General features: G+C 39.5%; 1 protein-coding gene across 2 annotated transcripts in view; it reads left to right on the top strand.

Moving 5' to 3' along the window:
- The window catches only part of ALDH1L2 (aldehyde dehydrogenase 1 family member L2), a 58,174-nt gene that overhangs the window by 24,671 nt on the left and 12,826 nt on the right, over positions 1-20,677 (top strand). For both annotated transcript variants that reach the window (XR_011433802.1, XM_001498616.5), the window contains exons 11-19: positions 2,410-2,529; positions 3,107-3,234; positions 4,916-5,066; positions 7,572-7,642; positions 7,726-7,831; positions 15,004-15,091; positions 15,578-15,671; positions 18,478-18,577; positions 19,400-19,498. Coding sequence is in view for 1 of the 2 variants with exons in the window: in XM_001498616.5 (XP_001498666.3) it covers positions 2,410-2,529; positions 3,107-3,234; positions 4,916-5,066; positions 7,572-7,642; positions 7,726-7,831; positions 15,004-15,091; positions 15,578-15,671; positions 18,478-18,577; positions 19,400-19,498 (957 nt within the window). In the remaining variant the exon portion in view is untranslated. The remainder of the gene's footprint in view (positions 1-2,409; positions 2,530-3,106; positions 3,235-4,915; positions 5,067-7,571; positions 7,643-7,725; positions 7,832-15,003; positions 15,092-15,577; positions 15,672-18,477; positions 18,578-19,399; positions 19,499-20,677) is intronic.

The raw sequence follows: 20,677 nt of genomic DNA, 5'->3' as shown, positions 1-20,677 counted from the left end.
GTTGTTCTCTTACTTTCCTTTAATTCTTTGGACGTAGTTTCCTTTAGTTCTCTGAACATATTTATAAAAGCTTATTAAAATCTTTGTCTAATAAATCCAATGTCTAGGCTTCTTCAGGGATGGTTTCTATTGACTGCTCTTTTTCCATTGTGTATGGGTCATTCTTTCCTGTTCCTTTGCATGTCTTGTTATCTTTTGTTGAAAACTAGCCATTTTAAATAATAGAATATGGCAGCTCTGGAAATCAGATCCCCCCTACCTTCACAGAGATTGTTGTTGTTGCTGGTTGTTATTGTTGCTTTTTCTCTATTTAGTGACTTTCTTGGACTAATTCTGTAAAGCCTTATTGTTTGTTGTTTACCACCCTTGAAGTCTCTGCTTGGTTAACTTAGTGGTCAGCTAATGATTGGGCATAGATTTCCTTAAATTCCTTGAACAGATAAGTCTCCCAGCCTTTACTGTGGGACTCATGGTGTGTTGGAGTATACCTTTAAAGCTCCAGCAGGATGTTCACAACTCCACCTTAATCTTCACACACTTCCTGCTTGCACAGAGACTCAGGTCAGCCAGAGCTAAGAGATTAGGGCTTTCTTAGGTCTTTCCTGGGCACATGCACAAGCCCTGCACATATGTTGGCCTTCTAGAGTCCCAGGAATATGTCAGAGCTTCTTTAAAGCTTCCTATGGATATGTCATGCCCATTTTTCCTTTTCATTTCTTTCATCACCCATTTGTTAGCCTCACTTGGTGTTAGTGCCTCAGGCAGCTGCAATATTAAACAGTCGCCACTGATTATTTTGGACGAATGCCCTAGGGATAGAGCTGATTGTGCTGCAAGCTCTGAGTCAGGGCTAATAAAGACAAGCCCTGAGGATGCAGCTTTTCAGGACACTGCCATGCCAAATCGTAATAACTCTCTGGGATGAGTCTTTGAGAGAGCTCCAGACCCGCTTTTCCCCCTCTGGTGGCTAATAGGCTGCTCGTTTTCACAGCTATGATCGTTGCAAAGATGTTGATTTTGAAGTTACTGCAGAGCTGTCAAGAGAGAGATGGGTAGAGGGCAAATTAATATGCCACAAAGCTCACTGGTCTTACAGAAATTCATCTGTTTTTCTTGAATAAATGAATTCTTGCAATCCTTTGATTAATTTACAGAGTTATGAGAAAAATGATTTTGACAATATTTTCTAGTGTTCTCATTGCTTTTATGAAGGTGAGAATTTTCAGAGGTCCTTAATCTACTATTTCAGAAGTGCTTCTCATCCATTTGTTTTTAATAAAAGTTAGGTAAATTTGGAAATCAGTTTAGCACCATCGGGTTAAGATCATGAATTTTGGAGGCAGACCAACCTAGATTTGAATCCGAGTAACGCTGCTTGCTAGCTGTGTGACCTTTGGCAAGTTAGTTAACTCCTCTAAGCCTCAGTTTCCTCATACCTTAAATGGGAGAATAATAACATCCTCCTCATAGGGTTGTTGAGAGAATCAGATTAGATAATACACGTAAGACACGTAGCATATTCCCAGAATGATGGGTTTAGAAAACTGGGTTATATGCAGGGACTGAACACATCAATTCAGGTGAACTTCCCTTCATTATATCCTATGTAAACACAAGGGAAATATTTCATGGAACATGAGTACTTGGTATGGGATAAGGCAAGATACCCTCTCTCGATTTTTTGTTTCTTTTTTAAGTATCATCAATTTCTCTATATGAAATAATTTTTTAAATCATTAAATTTCCTTTTTAATACCTTGCGCCAACAATATGGAATTTTATTTTAATAATGCTCTTTCGCATATATTATCTCAGTTATTCCTCTTAATAGCTGTAAGAAGCAGGTATCATATGTTATTGTTGAAACAACTGAGGTTCACAGAGGTTAATGGACTAACCTGTATTCACTTGTTAGCTAATAGCAGAGACTACAATCTAGGCAACACATATGTAAGAGAGAGAAAGTGAAAATGGGGAAGAACAGAAGGAAAGAAAACTTAAAATGGCACCGGTGTAAAAAGCAAACCTATTGACAAACGCGATTTCAAGGCTTTCAGTGAAAGCAATGGCTGCACTCCATAGATACCGCCTCTAGATGGAGGTGTTTCATTATCCGGAGGTCTTTTGAGTTATCATTCATCTGGGTAAGGAAGAAAACCAGATCTTCGTAAAGCCCAGCTTTGAGCACGTCGGTCATCACCAATGCTAACCTCCTGCCTCAGTGGCCAATCTGAGCATCGTGAGGGTCAAATCTTATACATGCTTGTCTTTTCTGGACAGTAGGACCTAGAATCCTGTTGACTTAACTTCTCTCTCTGCGTTAGTGAAAAAGCTTCTTTATTACTATTTGGTATCAGATGCATAACCACAGAAACCCGTTGAATCTATGAATATAATTCTCTTTCTTAGGTTTCAAAAGAGGTCAATAAAATGACAGTAAAAATGCCATATCAGTGTTTCATAAATGGACAGTTCACAGATGCCGATGATGGAAAGACTTACGACACTATCAACCCAACAGATGGATCTGTGAGTAATTACTTAGTGTGCGTAGTGACCACTGGCCATGGCTTTTTAGTTTATACACAGTTGTCAAACAGACAGTCTTAAGAAGTTACTTTATTCTTTCAGTCTTCCTCCAAGTACTTAATACAAATGTACTTCATGCATTTCTTTCAACTGTTCAATTCCGGTATTGGCTGCTGTTAACTATAGTAGCCCATTTTATGGAACGAATATTTATGATAAATTTAGATGGATAGCTACATCTATACACATCAGAGGCACATCTCCACATGAAGCTATATGTGGAAAAAGTTTGCAGACTTCACAAGCTCATGGCAAGAAATTCAGCTTCCGTAAGGCACTAGAATAGTTATAGTTTTCCTAAAGGTGTCTTTCCATATTGTGGTGTGGCATGAGAAGTACCAAATTTCAGACTCATAATTTTCATGTTAAAATTTTGTTTTTCTTTCCTGTGTTACTGGATGTATTGATTTCTCCATCATAAAATTCTGTGGATTTTATAATGTAACAGTAATTCTAAGAAGCATACTTATATTTCTCTCTATGTAAATAACTTATAACCTATTTTTACTTGAAATAGACAATATGCAAAGTGTCTTATGCCTCTTTGGTGGATGTTGACAAGGCAGTAGCAGCAGCTAAAGATGCTTTTGAGAACGGTGAATGGGGGCGAATGAATGCAAGAGAAAGAGGAAGATTGATGTACAGGTATGTTTTTTAAAACGTAAGATGACGTAGTCTACACAGAAATTGAAATATATAGTGACGTACCCCTGAAACTGAGATAATGTTATAAACCAATGTGCCCTCAATCAAAAATTAAAGAAAAAATAATAAAGATAAATATTTTACAATATAAAAAAATGCAAGTCTGCGACCTTTGGATATTGGCTAACTGCCAAAAAATTTAAAAATTTCTTCAAAACCTTCTAGTATGCACCTATTATACCTAATCATAGGTATAATAATAGTAATATGTCTTCTGTACTTGATCATACAAAATTCCATGCATTTGAGTTTCTGATTTTTGTATTATTGCTTGTATCAGTCAGTGTCCCAGTGGGAAATGAAGTTTAATAAAGGATGGTTACAAAGATGTGGGCAAGGTCAAGGGAATCCAGCAAAGGATAAGGAAGCATCTGAGCAGGGGCAGCAACGGGAGAAGCTACCACTGCTCCCAGGTCTGAAGGAGCTGTTGCTAGAATCTGGCAAGATGTGCAGCTGGAGGAGAAGACCAGGTGACGGCGGTTTTGGTGGAGGGACACAGCAGCTGCTGAACTGCAGCCATCAGTGAGGCAGCCAGAGGGTTCGAACCCCCTCCACTTCTGCCCCCCGTTCACCAGTCTCCTGGGGGTGCTGCCCATTGGCCTCTCATTGGCCAAGCCCAGAGAGAGAGCAGGGGAGCAGGGGATGTAGTCTATAAAGGTCATCCTCCCGGGTCTCAGAGCAGGATGGAGAATGGATGAGAGCAGCAGATGGAGGATATCCAGCAGCCTGTTGTTTTCAAAGACAAATTTTAAATCAGCTTGATGTGTAGGGAATAGGAGTAAGGGGGAAAAATACTGAGGCCGGAGTATGCTAAGAGTAATTAGATTCGATCATAAATTCAACTTTCCTCTTACCGAAAGCCAAACTCCTAACCTTGGTCAAAAGCTCTCTTAGAGCAGGGTCTGGAAGAAACAGTAGGGGAGGACGATTTCAAGCTTGACCTTGGGATGGTCCAAAAGGAACAGCTCGGAGAACCACTAAAGGAAAGAAAGCAAATGGCGGAGGTGAACACGAAAGATGCATTTTGACTATTTCATCATCGTTAGACAGTCCTAGACTTATCTTCCCATAGAAACTGGACACCAAACAAAAATCCGTTGTGGTGTCTGTAACTCATTCCATGCATTTCTATCTTGTCCTCTTCAGTTAGTGTTGGAAATACTTCTGAACCAACCAGAAAGCCTCAAGTGTTCATGGGGTCTCAAGGAGGGTGGATTGCACCCTAACCTCTCCCTGAATATTCCTGACCTAGCCACAGTCCCACTGTTTTCTGTCAAGGATCTCCTTGGATGTCATTGATCTCCATGGATCTCCTTGGATGTCATTGATCTCCATGGATCTCCTTGGATTACCGTGGCTCAGTCACTGGTCTACTTCTTACACATTTATGAGGCAAATTATATAGACTTCCCTCTGCTTCTCCTTTGTAACTCTTGAGACAAATTCTTTGTGAAATTCTTTGTTTAATGTCTGTCTGCCCTGCTGGACCACATTGTCCATGAGGACAGAGACCTGGTCCATTTGTGTCCACCTCTGAATTCTCAGCCCTCAGGATGGTGCCTTATACGTAAGAGGGGCTCAATCAGTATTTGCTGAATGAATTTCTTTCATGATCGTACAGACTTGCAGACCTACTGGAAGAGAACCAAGAGGAGCTGGCGACCATTGAAGCTCTCGATTCAGGGGCTGTCTACACCTTGGCTCTCAAGACTCACATTGGAATGTCTGTGCAAACATTCAGATATTTTGCTGGCTGGTGTGACAAAATTCAGGTACACAAGTGTTAGTTGTCTTCATGCGGATCATTCCAAAAGGAAAAGGGACGAACATTTATTAGACTGTGAAGACACTGGGTCAGAGCCATGTCTAATGTAGGCTTTCTCATCTAATCTCTAAAACAATTATCTGAGGTGGGTGGATGGCTATCATCCTTTATTACTGCTAAGGGAATGGAGGCTTGAGGACAGTGAATGACTTGCCTATGGTCACATAGTTGTAAGTAAACCTTAGAGCTAGGACTTGAACTCAAGACTTTCTGAACCTGAAGTCTAATGATGTTCTTTGTACTTTGCTATAGTGTCTCCTGAGGGCATCTAGTAGTCTTCTGGACATACAGGAAGAATCCTGGTATCATGGAGGGATTGCAAACTCAAATGCCCCCAGAGGCCAGAGAGCTGACATAGATGAGCTAAGCAGGCTGGGTAAAAGAAAACAATTTTTAAAGACATGGGTACAATAAATATTTCATTTTCCTTTTTACTGTAAGAAAATAAATAGCACATGTGATGATAAATGACAGCTACACTTGGTCTTAGCATTGGGGACACAAAAGGGAAAGAAAGGGCTCATAGCAAACAGCAGAAAGCATGCTACTCACAGACTCATGATAACCACTGCAGTACCAGCCATCACAGCCACAGTCCCAGCAGCAAGAAGGAAGAAGTGGGGAAGAGGGAGAAAGGTAAAAGGACTTTAAAAAGTATTCCTACCCTCTCAATACTTTCTGTTTCTATCTCCCACTGGCCCTCTCTATCTGCTAGGAAGACTGAGGAGCATAGTATTTTTTCTGGGCACGTTGTTGCCACCACTATTAATATAGACTCAGACCTGGGTCTGTCTCAACTTTGCCACTTACCAGCAGATGTTTTTAAATTTATTTTGCCTCTCTGAGCCTACTTTCCTCATCTGTAAAATTGTCACAGTAGTACATATCTTCAAGTTATGTAATGAGGATTAGGAGTAAGTGTTTATGGGGCCAGCCTGTGGCCGAGTGGTTAAGTTCACACACTCCGCTCTGGCAGCCAAGGGTTTCACCTGTTCAGATCCTGGGTGCGGACATGGCACGGCTCATCAGGCCATGCTGAGGCAGTGTCCCACATGCCAGAACTAGAAGGACCCACAACTAAAATATACAACTATGTACCGGGGGGCTTTGGGGAGAAGAAGAAAAAAAGAAGATTGGCAACTGATGTTAGCTCAGGTGCCAATCTTTAAAAAAAAAAAGAAGATAGAAATGTTTATATACTACAGAATTAGACAAGTCTGCAGCATAGTAGGTCTTGTACATAAATGTAGTTTTTATTATTGTTCAGCCACAAAGCCATACATATGTAAGTATTTAGCAATCGTGGTTCAGGTTCATCCTTTATCATCAATTATGAAATCCAGATAGTTCTGAAGCCTGAAAATTGATTTGTTTGATTGGTTCAAATTCATTTGGTGCCAAAATCCGACCTGAATCTACATGAGTCTATTTCTAATCTTTATTTATATCATTTAGAGTGAATATTCGTACATTTCACTGAATAAATATTAATGCGTTTGATTATGGGGGGCTGCCCGAGACCCACTTGGGGGTTATAGATAATATAACATAATATAAGGTATGTGTATTGTTATGTTTCTAAAGTCAAAGAAATTCTGAATCCTAGAACAGCCCTGGCACCAAGGATTTCAGATAAGAGATTGTACACTTGTATTAGAATATCAATAATACTTTATGTGCCAAAATAATCAAATAGCTTCAGTTGAAGACTATTATCATCAATCAGTTGGGATTAAGTTTGGCTGCATATATCAGAAAAGTCAAAGAAGTTCGTTTTTCTCTAAATTTCAAGGAGTCCAAAGGCAGGCAGGGCTAGTATGTGAGGCACAGGCTCTTCTCTCTCTGCCAGGCCTTAGTGCCTTGTGACCTCCTTAGTACCATGTGACTTCCATTTTCAAGGCTGTCTCATGGTCTCATGATAACCACTGCAGTGCCAGCCATTTCAGCAACCTTCTGATCAGGAAGAAGGAAGAAGAGAGAGTAGGGAGAAGGGTAAAGGGCACTTGTCTGAGCTGAGTCAGCCTACTTTAAAGAGCATTCCCCTTCCAATGTTTTGTGCTTACATCTTCCGTTGACCATCCCTGTCTGCTATGGAAACGGGAAGCGGTGTTTTATCTGGGCACCTTGCCATCCCCATTATCAATATAGGATTTCCGTTACTAAGGTCAGAGGGGAGAACTGATATGGGGCAGGCAATTAACATTCTCTGCAGTGCCAAGAAATTGGGAATGGAGGTGACGAAATTAGAACTATGTTTATTCTTCTGTGTCTCAGTTCTTTCGAGAAAGGAACAGCAGCTTCTTTTTTGGTGCAGATATATTTCTTTAAATCAAACACTGCCTTTCATATCAGCTAAGAAAAAATAAGAAAAGCAGACAGAAAATGCATTCTTTGAGATTAAATTTACTAACTTCAGTTAGTAAAATAAGTATCACCTTTTTTTGTGGTTTAGGGTTCTACGATTCCCATCAACCAGGCCCGTCCCAATCGCAATCTGACCTTTACCAAGAAGGAGCCGCTTGGGTAAGACAAGGAGAGCGTGTGAGGGATCTGCGGGAGCTGTGTTGTTCTGAGACGACTAAGGATGCCGTCTTCCCTCCCTGCAGCGTCTGTGCCATCATCATCCCCTGGAATTACCCGCTGATGATGCTGGCGTGGAAGAGCGCCGCGTGCTTGGCAGCAGGCAACACCTTGGTGCTGAAGCCAGCGCAGGTGAGATGTGGGGACCAGGTGCAAAGTCTCCTCCTCTCCTGTTAACTTAAAAACAGAGGCATACAGGGGCCAGCCCCATGGCCTAGTAGTTGAGTTCAGTGCACTCCACTCTGGTGGCCCAGGTTCAGTTCCCAGGCACGGACCTACACACCAGTCAGCAAGCCATGCTGTGGCAGCATCCCACATACAAAATAGAGGAAGATGGGCACAGATGTTAGCTCAGGGCCAATCTTCCTCAACAACAACAAAAAAACCCAGAGATGTACATTTATAAATATTAGGTCTTTAAACAAAAAAGGAGTTGTATATTATGACATCTTTTCATATATTATGGGCATCTTTTTGTATTAGTAAATACTCATTTTTAATAGCTACCCAATGCATCCTATGAGATTCCACAATTTACAACTTCCATGACAATGAAAGCAAACATAGTGTGCATCAGTGAAATGCACTGAATTTCTACAAACCAGTTCAATTCTTGCAAAACGCCAACTGCCCAATAATTAGGGAATTATTTAGAGTAACTATGAAACATCAAAAGAAAAAGTATTATACAGGATTCAAATTTTAATTATTAAAAATGTTTTAAAGATATGGAAGATGAGGGAAAAGCATGCAAAAGAATGTACCTAATTGTGGCAGTTGTGTGAAAATATATACTTGTGGGTAACAAGGAAATAATAAAAAAGGAATAATTCAGGAGCCGGCCCTTTGGTGTACTGGTTAAGTTCGGTGCCACTCTACTTCAGCAGCCTGGGTTCACGGGTTTGGATCCCAGTCATAGACTTACACCACTTGTCAGCCATGCTGTGGTGGCAACCCACATATAAAAGTAGAGGAAGATTGGCACAGATGTTAGCTCAGGGCTAATCTTCCACAGCAAAAAAAAAAAAAAAAAAGGAAAAGAAAAGAATAATTCAGATGATGGAGGTCTCAAAAAAATCTTTTAATGCAATAATAGCATTTCAAAAAAATATATGATAGCCAACTTAACACCTGGCTGAGTATTTACTGTGTACAGTGCATAGTAGTGGACACACCGAGGTGCACAAGTCATAGAGAAAACTCGGTCTCCATTCTGGAAGAGTTTGCGGTTCATGCCCTACAACTCTTCTTTTATTTTTTCTTTTATGATTTAAAAGAATACAATTTCATTTGGCACGGCTACATGGTCGTGTGACCACAGCCATCCTGTTTTACTCATTAAAAATAATTTCGTGTAACAAATAGTTATGCATTCAAAAATTTCAAAATTCAAAAAGTACAAAGAGACCGATAGTGAAAGATCTGCCTGCTGTTCCTGTTCTCCCAGCCGCCCAGTTTACCTCCGCAGGGGCAACCGTGTGAGTGTTTTTTATTAATTTCTTAGGTATTCCGGAAATACTCTGCATATGTGAACATATGTAAATATATGTTTATTTTACTCTATTGAAAAACACAAAGAAGGGAGAAGGGGAAATGGGAAATTGCTAATTCACGGGCATAAAGTTTCAATTATACGAGATGAATAAGTTCTAGAAATCTGTATATCATTGTACTTATAGTTGATAATATTGTATTATATACTTAAAAATTTGTTAAGAGGGTAGATTTCATGTTAAGTATTCTTACCATGATAAAATAAAATTATAAAATAAACAAAGTAGCATTCTGTACATACTCACCAAAGGAAAAAAATCTTCCTTTTTTTTTTTAACAGTTTCTATTGTATAAACAATATCTCATCGTATTCTATTATATAGATAAACCATATTTTATTCAACAACTTCCTGATTAATGGATATTTAGATTTTCCCACCCTTTTGCTAATATAAACTATGCTACAGTTAATAACCTTGTAAATATGGCATCACAGACATGTGAAATATATTTATAGGATGTGTTCCGAATAGCACAATCGCTGAGTTAAAAGGTACGTGTATTTGTGTGATGGAGATGGACAAACCCTTCTGTGGGAACTGTACCAGCTCACAGCGTCCTGTAAGAGTGCTCTTCCCCCAAGAAGCACCACCCCTTAAACAGCAAGAAGCCGGCAGAGTGAAGAGAGGAGGCCGATAACCTAGCCCAGTGGTACTCGATCCTGGCTGCCCGTTAGAATCACCTTGAGTTCTCTTTAAAAAATACTGACATCGGGGCCCCACTGGCAGAGATTCTGACTTAATTGGTCTAGGTTGGAGCCCAGGCATTGGTATTACTTAAAAGTTTCACATTTGTTTCCAAGGTAGAGCCAGGGTTGAGAACCACTATGTGGTGTCCAATGAGAGCGCTAAACATCGAAGAACTCCAATGATGATATAGAATGTTCAAAAATTACAAACGCTGATTGCATACATATATTGCCAGGCACATTATCAGTAAGAAGATGCACAAAGTTTCTGTCCCGTGGAAATTATAGTCTAGCTCTATCTGTAACTTAAAACTGATAATTTAATGGTTGATGATAATTTTAATCCTAAAAATGAAAGACCCAAAGTTGCCATTGTTATGTTGGAGACATCTTTTTATTTTATTGCGTAATATTATGCAATGATGATGTGAAATCATTTACGGTATTGAGGGCCTGTGTGAATGTCAGGAGGTCTGAATTAGATGGCTCTTCTCCTTTAATCTGATCCGAAGGTGCAGATTCCCATGGCCTGGAGTGGTCCGGATCTGACACGTTCTGACACCTTTATTAACCTGATATTTGGCAATGACCTACTCTTGCCCTGAATGCTGCTAGATGCTTTCCCATATATCACTTAAACCTATAATCCTGCCGGGACAACTGGACAGCCAAATGGAAGAAAACCAATAGAAATGGAGATGAGATAAAGAGAAACAATTTGTTTTATTTTATTTATTAATGATATAAACAATCTTTTTCTTCTTACCTAAAGACAATTATCCTTAATTCAGGATAGTTAGTTTTTAAATGTCTTTTTAATCCTGATTTCATACCAAAGCATAATAATATACACTTTGGGCTAGGGTCATCTTCAACTATAGTAGGTATAAATCTACTATTTCAAATATCTTCTTGATCATTTCAAATGTTTGGGGCCGACTTCTCATTGAGTCTAACCAGATTGCCATTTTTTAAAACCTCACAATTTTACTGTCATGGCTCTGTTACTAGAAGGAGGAAAAATGTTAGCCCTGCCTTTTTCTCATTATTTGCTTGTGTTTGCCTTGTTACTATTATTGTGTATTATGCAGTTTCTATGCAGATTCCTTTTCAGCCGCTTGCCCGTTTGATGAAGGCTGGGTTAGTTAGAATAACATTGTTGTCTGTGGATCCGCGTAACCAGGCACTAAACTTCAACATGTGGCAGATTCTGAAAGCAGATGAGCGAGTGAGGGAACCAGTCATCCCCTTGGCCCTGTGAGCTCCTGTTCTTTCCTAGGACCCTGCACACACCTGTGACCATCTGACCTTCGCTCACTGAGAGTGCCAGGATCCAGCCATATAATAAATGTTACTTATGTTTGATCCATTTCATATCGTTATCAGTTAAGCTATGTAAATAGAAGTTCTACTATTTTCTATTCACACCTCAATGGATCTTTTGCACATTCCAGTTTTTCAGACTAAGCTTACAAAGTACTAATTTAAGACTTAATCAGCATTGACTTTTTTTCTTTTTCTTTGTTTTCTTTTCTTCTTCTTCTATTTTTTTTTTGCTGAAGAAGATTCACCTTGAGCTTACATCTAACACCTATTGCCAATCTTCCTCTTTTTGCTGAGGAAGATTCACCCTGAGCTAACACTGTTGCCAATCTTCCACTTGTTGTATGTGAGCCGCCATGACAGCATGGCCACTGACAGATGAGTGATGTAGGTCCACAGTCAGGAACCGAACCCGGGCCACCAAAGCGGAGTGCACTGAACTTAACCACTAGGACACCAGGGCTGGCCCAGCATGAATTTTTAAGAGTGTGAAAATACGACTTTCATTTTGCTTCTGCGATATGCATTGCTGTAATAGATGTTTAAAATGAGATCCATATTATGCTACCTTTTATGTAAGAAGGAGGGGAAAATAAGAAACTGTATATGTTCATCTGAGCAAAAAGAAACATACGGAGGCTAACTCGGAGACTAATGAGACGGATTATCTCCAGGACATGGGGCGATGGGCTGGAAGGGACAGAGGGAAAGGGGAGAGAGGAGAAGACTGCTCTGAAGGTACCTTTTGTACAGTCCTCACTTTGGGCAGCAATTTTCCCTACCCAACAATGACAACAAATGAACAAAGAAAAGAAATATCGTCAACCGAGATGGGGCAAAACCCCTAAAATTGAATACAAACGAAAACAAATTAGTTAAGCCATCTTTCAAATGAATACCATCACCACACTGACGGGAGTGAGAGGAAGCACTGACCCCAGGAACTTTTGAGTAACATTCGGATGACATGTCCTCAGACTAAAGGAAAAAAACACTGCCCGTCAAGATAAAATTCTAGTTACTAGACCTCTTTTTCATAGCGACATGGCTTAATTCTCAGATTACTTTCTATATGTACGGTTTAGGACTGAGCAAATAAGTAAATATACTTATTGTAGAAAATGGGAGCCATATTTCTCACCATTGGAGGAGAAAGTTACAATTACAAAAAAGGGGAAGGATAGAATGAACCCTGAAATATTGGATAGAGGTATCAGTGTAAACTCACGGGTTTTAACACATTTAGAAAGCTAGATAAAGAAATGGATGTAGGTATATGTGGGGATGGATAGATAGACAGGTAGATAGGTAGATAGTTAGATAGACAGATAGACAGATAGACAGGGAGATGTGTGTACATACATATATGCATACATCTCTCTCCCAGCCCTGTCTGCTGAAAGGGCCTAGAATGACACTCTAATAGTGCCCAGATCTTGGTTTCTAAAATTCTGATATTTTTTCACTCATGACACTTTTGACACCAAATGTGTGGGTGTTTTTTTCCCCTACCAACCTATTCTCTCTCTGGACACCAACTGGGTGTCCTACAGTTCACTTCAATTCTGAGACTAACTACCTGGAGTTTAGCACAGACTCCACAGGTGAAGGACCCAGTTCCACAAGACTGCCCCCACTTCAGATGCCAAGTGCAAGCCGTGGCCTCCTGTACTTCTAACCAACCAGCTATGAATCAGAGGTTTCTGTGACCCCCGCCCTCGGGTGCAGTAATGTGCCAGAATGGCTCATAGAACTCAAGAAAGCACTTCACTGTTACTGGTTTATTATAAAGGCTATTATAAAGGATACAAATGAACAGTCAGAGGAAGAGGCGTATAGGGTGAGATCTGAAAGGGTCATGAGCACAGGGGTTTTTGTCCCCATGGAGTTCATGTGAGCCACCCTCCCATCACATGGGTGAGGTCACCAACCCGGAAGCTCTCTGAACCCCATTGTTTAGGGGTTTTTATGGAGATTTCATTACCTAGGCATGATTGATTAAATCATTGGCTGTGGGTGATGGAACTCAATCTCCAGCCCCTTCCACTTCCCTAAGGTTGGGCTGAAAGTCCCAACCCTCTAGTCATGGCTTGGTCTTTCTCAAGACCCGACCCCATCCTGAAGCTACCTGGGGGCTCCAGCCACCAGTCATCTCACTAGTATACAATAGACACTTTTCACTCCAGAGATTCCAAGGTTTTCGGAACCGTGTGCCAGGGACCCAGAGACAAAGACCAAATATATATTTCCCATTATATCGTAGTTTTTAAATACCATTCTCCACTAAAAGAAACCTTAGCTCCTGAAGAAATGGCTGGAGCAGGCAAAATATAAGATGTGCCTGGAACATCTTGTTGGGCCAAAAAGCAAGGAAATGCTCAAAGAAGGATAGGGACATGTGAGAAAGACGCAGAGCCGTACTGAAGGGGCTCCCAGTGGCCAAATCTGGAACAATTTGAACATCGAAAGAAGTAACAATAGCAAAAGATTATAACCTTTGAGTAAAGTAAGAATCCATGAGTTCACATGAATTAATGAATTATTAAAGAGAAGAGGAAGCTCTTTTGTGGAAAGCCAACTAATACACGTAGAAGGAATGATCAAAAATCACCATTTAACAATCATCATCATAATAATGGCTTCAGGCAGGAATCATCAGTGGATACTAAAACGAATGGATAAAACCAGTGCAGGAGTAACTGGATGTTTAAATAATCTCAAAGTATCTTCCTATAAAATATTTATTCATTACAAAGTATAAAAAGTAACTCACAGTGATAAAACCTGGCAGGCCACCTCTCCCAGATGAACATTTCCAATATCGGGACTATGTGACAGCATGTGTCTCCTGATACGATGCACTTAGGAGAACTCAGCATTGCTCCTGTGGTATTCTTGCCAAAAATGCATGACCTGAATCTAAACATGAGGAAACAGCAGACAAATCCAGAGGGAGGGACGTTGTCTGAAATAACTGGCCTATACTTATAAAAAATGTTAATGCATTGAAATATATAAGAAAACTCCTCCAGATTAAGGGAGACTACAGACATGATAACTAACTGCCATGTATGATCTTGGATTTTCTTTTTCTATAAAGCACATTATTGGGACAGTTGGTGAAAACTGAATAAGGTCTGTAAATTAGGATTTCTGTCCGTTGGTAGTGTCCTGATTTTGATCATTGTACTGTGGTTATGTAAAAGAATTATTCGTTTTAGGAAATGCACACAGAGTTATTTAGAGGTAAAGGGGCACGTCTATATCTTACTCTTAAGCAGTTTCGAAAAAAATAGAGAGAGAGGGGCCGCCCCATGGCCCAGTAGTTAAGTTCGTGTGCTCTGCTTCAGTGGCCCAGGGTTTCGGCGATTCGAATCCCGGGCACAAACATAGCACAGCTCATCAGGCCACGTTGAGGCAGCGTCCCACATGCCACAACTAGAAAATGCACAACTATGTACTGGGGGACTTTGGGGAGAAAAAGGGAAAATAAAATCTTTTAAAAAAAAAGAGAGAGGATAAAGCAAGTGTAGGGAAATGTTAACACTTGAGGAGTCTGGGTGACAAATATATAGGAATTCTTTGTACTATTTTTGCAACTTTGCTGTCAGTCTGAAATTACATCAAAAGAAAAGAAAAAATGAAATAAACTCTAACCCAGCCATAAAGGGAAGACAGGTACTGGTCTACAGGACAGGACAGAATCTGAAGAAGGTAATTGCTGTCTGCTTCTGCTCAGGTCACGCCCTTGACTGCTTTGAAGTTCGCAGAGCTCTCTGCTAAAGCAGGCTTCCCCAAGGGGGTCATCAACATCCTCCCAGGCTCAGGTAGGCATCAAAGGACCCGCCTGGCTGTAGCTAATGAATGGTACAGGGCTAGCCGAACGGCTGCTTTCCCACTGAAGTCTTATCCTGAATTATAACTATATTAAGACTAAACACAGTTTACCAAACAGTCAACTTAAGGATAAATACACTTACCATGTCCTGAAAACATTGAAGTGGAAATATAATGAGTGAGCAGGGTATGAAGGACGCAAATTGTACAACATTGTCAAACTACCCTACAGTGGCCTGTTTCAATTCTTAACAATTACTTTGGAAGCCAAACCAAGGCTCACTCATTTTTTGGAGGGGGCTGACAGTTGCATGGAGGACATTATTTAGATGTTTGTCAGCTTGTAATCCATACAGAAAATGTAAAGCTAAAATTTAAATGAGAGCTCAGAAAGTGACTTTAATGAGTTCAAAGCCCCCCTCACCATAAGAACTCGAGTGATGTTGTAATTCATGTTTTCTTCCCTAACTCCACAGGTGGCACAGCAGGACAACGCCTTTCTGAACATCCTGATATCCGCAAGCTTGGTTTCACTGGGTCCACTCTTATTGGCAAACAGATCATGAAGAGGTATTGGTTTTAGGATGTTGATTTGCCAAAAATCCTGTTAAACCACGTTTTTGGTTTTGTTTTTGCGTTTTTAAATAGGGTGCTTTTGGAGGAAGAAAAACCACATCAAATTTAGAGGAGAAATCTACTTGTCACTGCAGGGTATTGAAGTGCGGGAATGTAATAAAATACTTTCCAAAGCGTAAAGCCCAAAGTCAATGAAACGAGAGCCATATGGAAATTCTATACCCTTCTGGCAGCCTTAACAACCCAGCACAAAACATTTTCTGTACTAAAGCTGCGGCCCAAATTGTCTCTGGAGCATAAGTAAGAAACTCAGGAGACATATAAATGACAAATCTGGATTATTTATTAAATGAATTCCTAAAAAGCAGTTACATTAGTTTTAGAAATTTGCAAACAACCTAAATGCCAAAAATAAGGCATGATTAGGGCCGGCCTGGCAGCATAGTGGTTAAGTTCGTGTCCTCCTCTTCTGATGGCCTGGGGTTCACAGGTTTGGAACCTGAGCGTGGACCTAGCACTGCTTGTCAAGCCATGCTGTGGCAGCATCTCATGTAAAATAGAGGAAGATTAGCACAGATGTTAGCTCAGTGACAATCTTCCTCAAGCAAAAAGAGGAAGATTGGCAACGGATGTTAGCTCAGGGCCAATCTTATTCACAACAAAAAAAGAAAAAGGGCAGTGATTAAATTATGTTAACATAACGGAATACTGTGCAGTCATGTCCATGGAGCATTTTTAATAACATTGAAAAGTGTTGTTAAAATGGTAAATGGAAAGAAAAATGAGGTATAAAATTGTGTTTTGGGTAATCTCCATTATTTTAAATAAGGCAAAGGCTATGGTTGGACACAGACTAGAAATAAGTATATCAAAATGGTAAAAACAATGATTATGGAGTCATGGAATGGAATTTTGTCATTTTATTTCTTCTTTCTGAATTTTTTGGGGTATTTTTTAAATGTTTTAAATAACAATACTTTTGTAAGAAGGGGGAAATAGTATACTTCTAAAAATCTATGTTTTTTTCCTCCAATACTCCAGTAATCTGGTTAGAGGTTAAATTCCTTGCCAGGCCTTTATGTAACTAAAATTTTTATACCTAAAGAATCTAAATTTACCTATGAGGATCTCCAATCATTTGACTGCAGAATTTGAAAAGATACAACTTTTTTTTTTTAACAGCTTTATTTAGGTATAATTTACATACATAAATTCATTTGTTTTAAGTGTACAATGTAATGGTTTTTCATAAATGTACAGTTGTGCAACCATCTCCATAATACAATTTTAGGATATTTCTATTACCCCAAAAGATCCCTAGTGCCCATTTGCAGTCACCTTCTGTTCTCACCCCCAACCCTAGCCAAGCACTAATCTCTTTTCTGGATCTATAGCTTTATGTTTTCTGATTATTTCATATAATTGTAATCATACAATATGTGAACTTTTGCATCTGGCTTCTTTCACTTCGCCAATATTTTTGAGGTTCATTCTTTTTTTTTTTGAGGAAGATTAGCCCTGAGCTAACTACTGCCAATCCTCCTCTTTTTGCTGAGGAAGACTGGCCCTGAGCTAACATACATGCCCATCTTCCTCTGCTTTATATGTGGGACGCCTGCCACAGCATGGCTTGCCAGTCGGTGCCACATCTGCACCCGGGATCCGAACCCGCGAACCCTGGGCCATTGAAGTGGAATGTGCGAAATTAACCGCTGTGCCACCGAGCCGGCCCCAGAGGTTCATCCTTATTGTACCACGTATTAGTACTTCATTCCTTTTATTCCCAAATAATGTTCAGTTATGTGTATATACCACATTTTGTTTATCCGGTCATCAGTTAATAAACATTGGGTTTTTTTCCATTTTTACTGAATAATACTGCTATGAACATTCACATACAAGTTTTTGCATTGATGTGCGTTTTTATTTCTCTTGGGTGGATATCTAAGAGCATAATTTATAGGTCATTTGGTAAATTTATGTTTAACATTTTTAGGAAACTGCCATACCATTTTCAAAAGTGGCTGCACCATTGTACATTGTCACCAGCAGTGACATTCCAATTTATCACATCCTTGCCAACACTTACTGTCTTTTGATTATCACTATTCTAGTGAGCATTAAGTGGTATATCATTGTGGTTTAAATTTGTGCTTCCCTAATGATGTTGAACATTTTTTCATATGCTTATTTTCCATTCCTATGTCTTCTTTTGTGCAACATCTGTTCAATTTTTTGGTTCATTTTTAATTGGACGGTTTTTCTACTTGTTCTTGAATTCTAATTTCAGCTCTTCATTCTGGATACAAGTCTTTGGTCACATGTATGATTTGCAATATTTTCTTCTGTGCCTTATCTTTTCACTTTCTTAATGGGATCTTTTGAAGCACAAAAGTTTTTAATTTTGATGAAGTCCAATTTATAAATTTTTTTCTTTTATCACTTATGCTTTTGATATCTTACCTAAGAAATTTTTGTCTAACCTACAGGAAAATTCAGTCTACTGTTTTTATCTAAGAGTTTTCTAGTTTTAGAAAAGATACAACTTTTTGTCATGGAGAATTTCTAATACCCACAAAGCACCCTGAATATTAGAATGAACTCCATGTGCTCATCATCCAGCTTCAACAATTATCACCATTGCACTATTCATGTTTATCTTTGAATACGTTTCTTAATATTTCTGAAGCTCAATTATGTTTTCCATGCCAAGTAGTAATTTATGGTTGAAAAAGCAAGAGACAGAGAAACTGATAGATGGACAGACTAAAATGCTCATTTCCCCTTTATTTTCCTCTAGCTGTGCTCTGAGTAACTTGAAGAAAGTTTCCCTTGAACTTGGTGGCAAATCCCCGCTTATAATATTCAATGACTGTGAACTTGACAAGGCCGTGAGAATGGTAAGAGAGGGTCAAGTCCAAGGAAATGGGTGCCCACTTCTTTTTTTTCTTTTTCTTCTTTTTTGCTGAGGAAGACTGGCCCTGAGCTAATATCTGTGCCCATCTTTCTCTATTTTATATGTGGGATGCCTACCACAGCATGGCTTGCCAAGTGGTGCCATGTCCGCACCGGGATCCGAACCAGCAAACCCTGGGCACTGAATGTGCACACTTAACCTCTGTGCCACCAGGCTGGCCCCCTAGGTGCCCACTTCTAAAACACATTTCTCCTCCTTGCTTATCAGAAATCTTAGAATGAGATTGGGTTCTGTCTAGCCGTAAACAGAAACCGTCTTCTTTATGCTTACATTTGGGGATACTCTGAGCACTTAATTTTTAAAATAATGTCCTTATCATCTGTCTCATTAAGGTGTTTTACAACTTGGGGGGTAAGCGAGTTCTTCTAAATAGTCATGATTGATACAAACTGATACAAATGCAAAATTTGACATACGAGTATTACATTTACATGTATAGAATAATCCAGATTTTCTTGCAACACAAAATTTGCCCTTAGTGGTATGTCCATATTATTACACACTTTTTTTTGAAAGTGCTCATGGACCAAAAGTGGGAAAGGAAAACAAAATTCCTAAAAACATATTACATCGAAACTGAGTATCTCCACGCCGTTCTCCTCACTAAAGGGATTGTGTTTTTCTTTGTCCTTTCTGTGGTGTTTGCTGTCTTCCAATAACGTCTGATTCTCCATGTGTGCAATCTTATGACAATCTTGACTGTTCCCAAGTAATGGTAACAATATTTTCTCTTCTGCTGCCGAAGGGCATGGGAGCAGTATTTTTCAACAAAGGAGAGAACTGTATTGCCGCTGGGAGGTTGTTCGTGGAAGAATCCATCCACGATGAATTTGTGACCAGAGTGGTAAGGCATCTTCAAGTCTGCTCTATGCGTTGTAGAAAAATTGCTTCTCCTTGCAAAGTACTTCTTGGATTATTAATGAAGTTTTAGGTATGATAACAGTACTGTAGTTGTACTTTTTAAAAAACAACAGAGTCCTTATCTTTTAGAGCTATTTTCTGATATATTGACAGGTTAAATTCCACGATGTCTGAACTTTGCTTCAAAATAATCCAGGAGGGGAGGAAGTGAGTGGGGGAAAAAATTGGCCATGAGTTGGTAATTGTTGAAGCTGAGTGATGGGCACTTGGAGTTTCATTACTTGTCTGCTTTTACATGTGTTTATAATTTTTCATAGTAAAAAGTTACAGGTCTATATAAAAAAACCTGATAAGGTATCCTTACACATCCTCAGTTGACAGCTAACATGACAGCATATAATTTCCTCCACTAAAATAAATAGATAGATTGACAGACAGGCAGTTAGATACATAAATAACCCAGGTAGATTGATCATGACTCCATAAATATGGGATTAAAAGCCATTTATAGAACTATCAACATGAATTCTGTGGCCAAAATAAACTCTAAACTACGCTATATTATATCATTATGATGGTAATAGTAATCATGAGTTTGTTTATATTTGAAAAACCAGCACCTAGCTTTTCTTTTTTTCAGAGCCACTTCCCCCACCCACCCCTAAGAAGCAAAGACATTATTTCTTCAAGAGAGTGGAAAAGAAGGCAGTCCTGTGGAGAGGCAGATGGTGGCAGCAGCTGCCTCCTGAACGTCCCTGTAATTCAGTTTCGTGCCTCAGTAAAATACAGTTACAATGCTGCATGTCATGGGCTTTCACAGCTATAACTTGTTGAGATTTCAAATGCCAAAACCAGAAATGTCGAGGATTTACTGCCTCAGTCCATCCACAAACGTGTTTTGCACACATGCAATTTGTATTCATTTCTTCATTCGGCAGCTATTTCATGAACACTGACTGAGGAGTTATTGCCAGGCCTAAATTCAAATGCATGGCCCTGAGGGGTCACAGTAGCTCTCATTCTTCCTTATTACTAGAGTTGAACTTGACGTTAGAAAATGCAGAAATAGATTAAGATCACCAAGGAGGACAAGAAGCGGTCACAAAGACATGTCAGTGATGAACATTGTGTGAGAAAGATGCTTTTTCACTGGAACATTCTA

The sequence above is a fragment of the Equus caballus genome, chromosome 28 (assembly GCF_041296265.1).
Source record: "Equus caballus isolate H_3958 breed thoroughbred chromosome 28, TB-T2T, whole genome shotgun sequence".
NCBI classification, from domain to species: Eukaryota; Metazoa; Chordata; class Mammalia; order Perissodactyla; family Equidae; genus Equus; species Equus caballus.
Note: the sequence above shows the minus strand (reverse complement) of the source record. Positions and strands in the feature narration are given on the sequence as shown.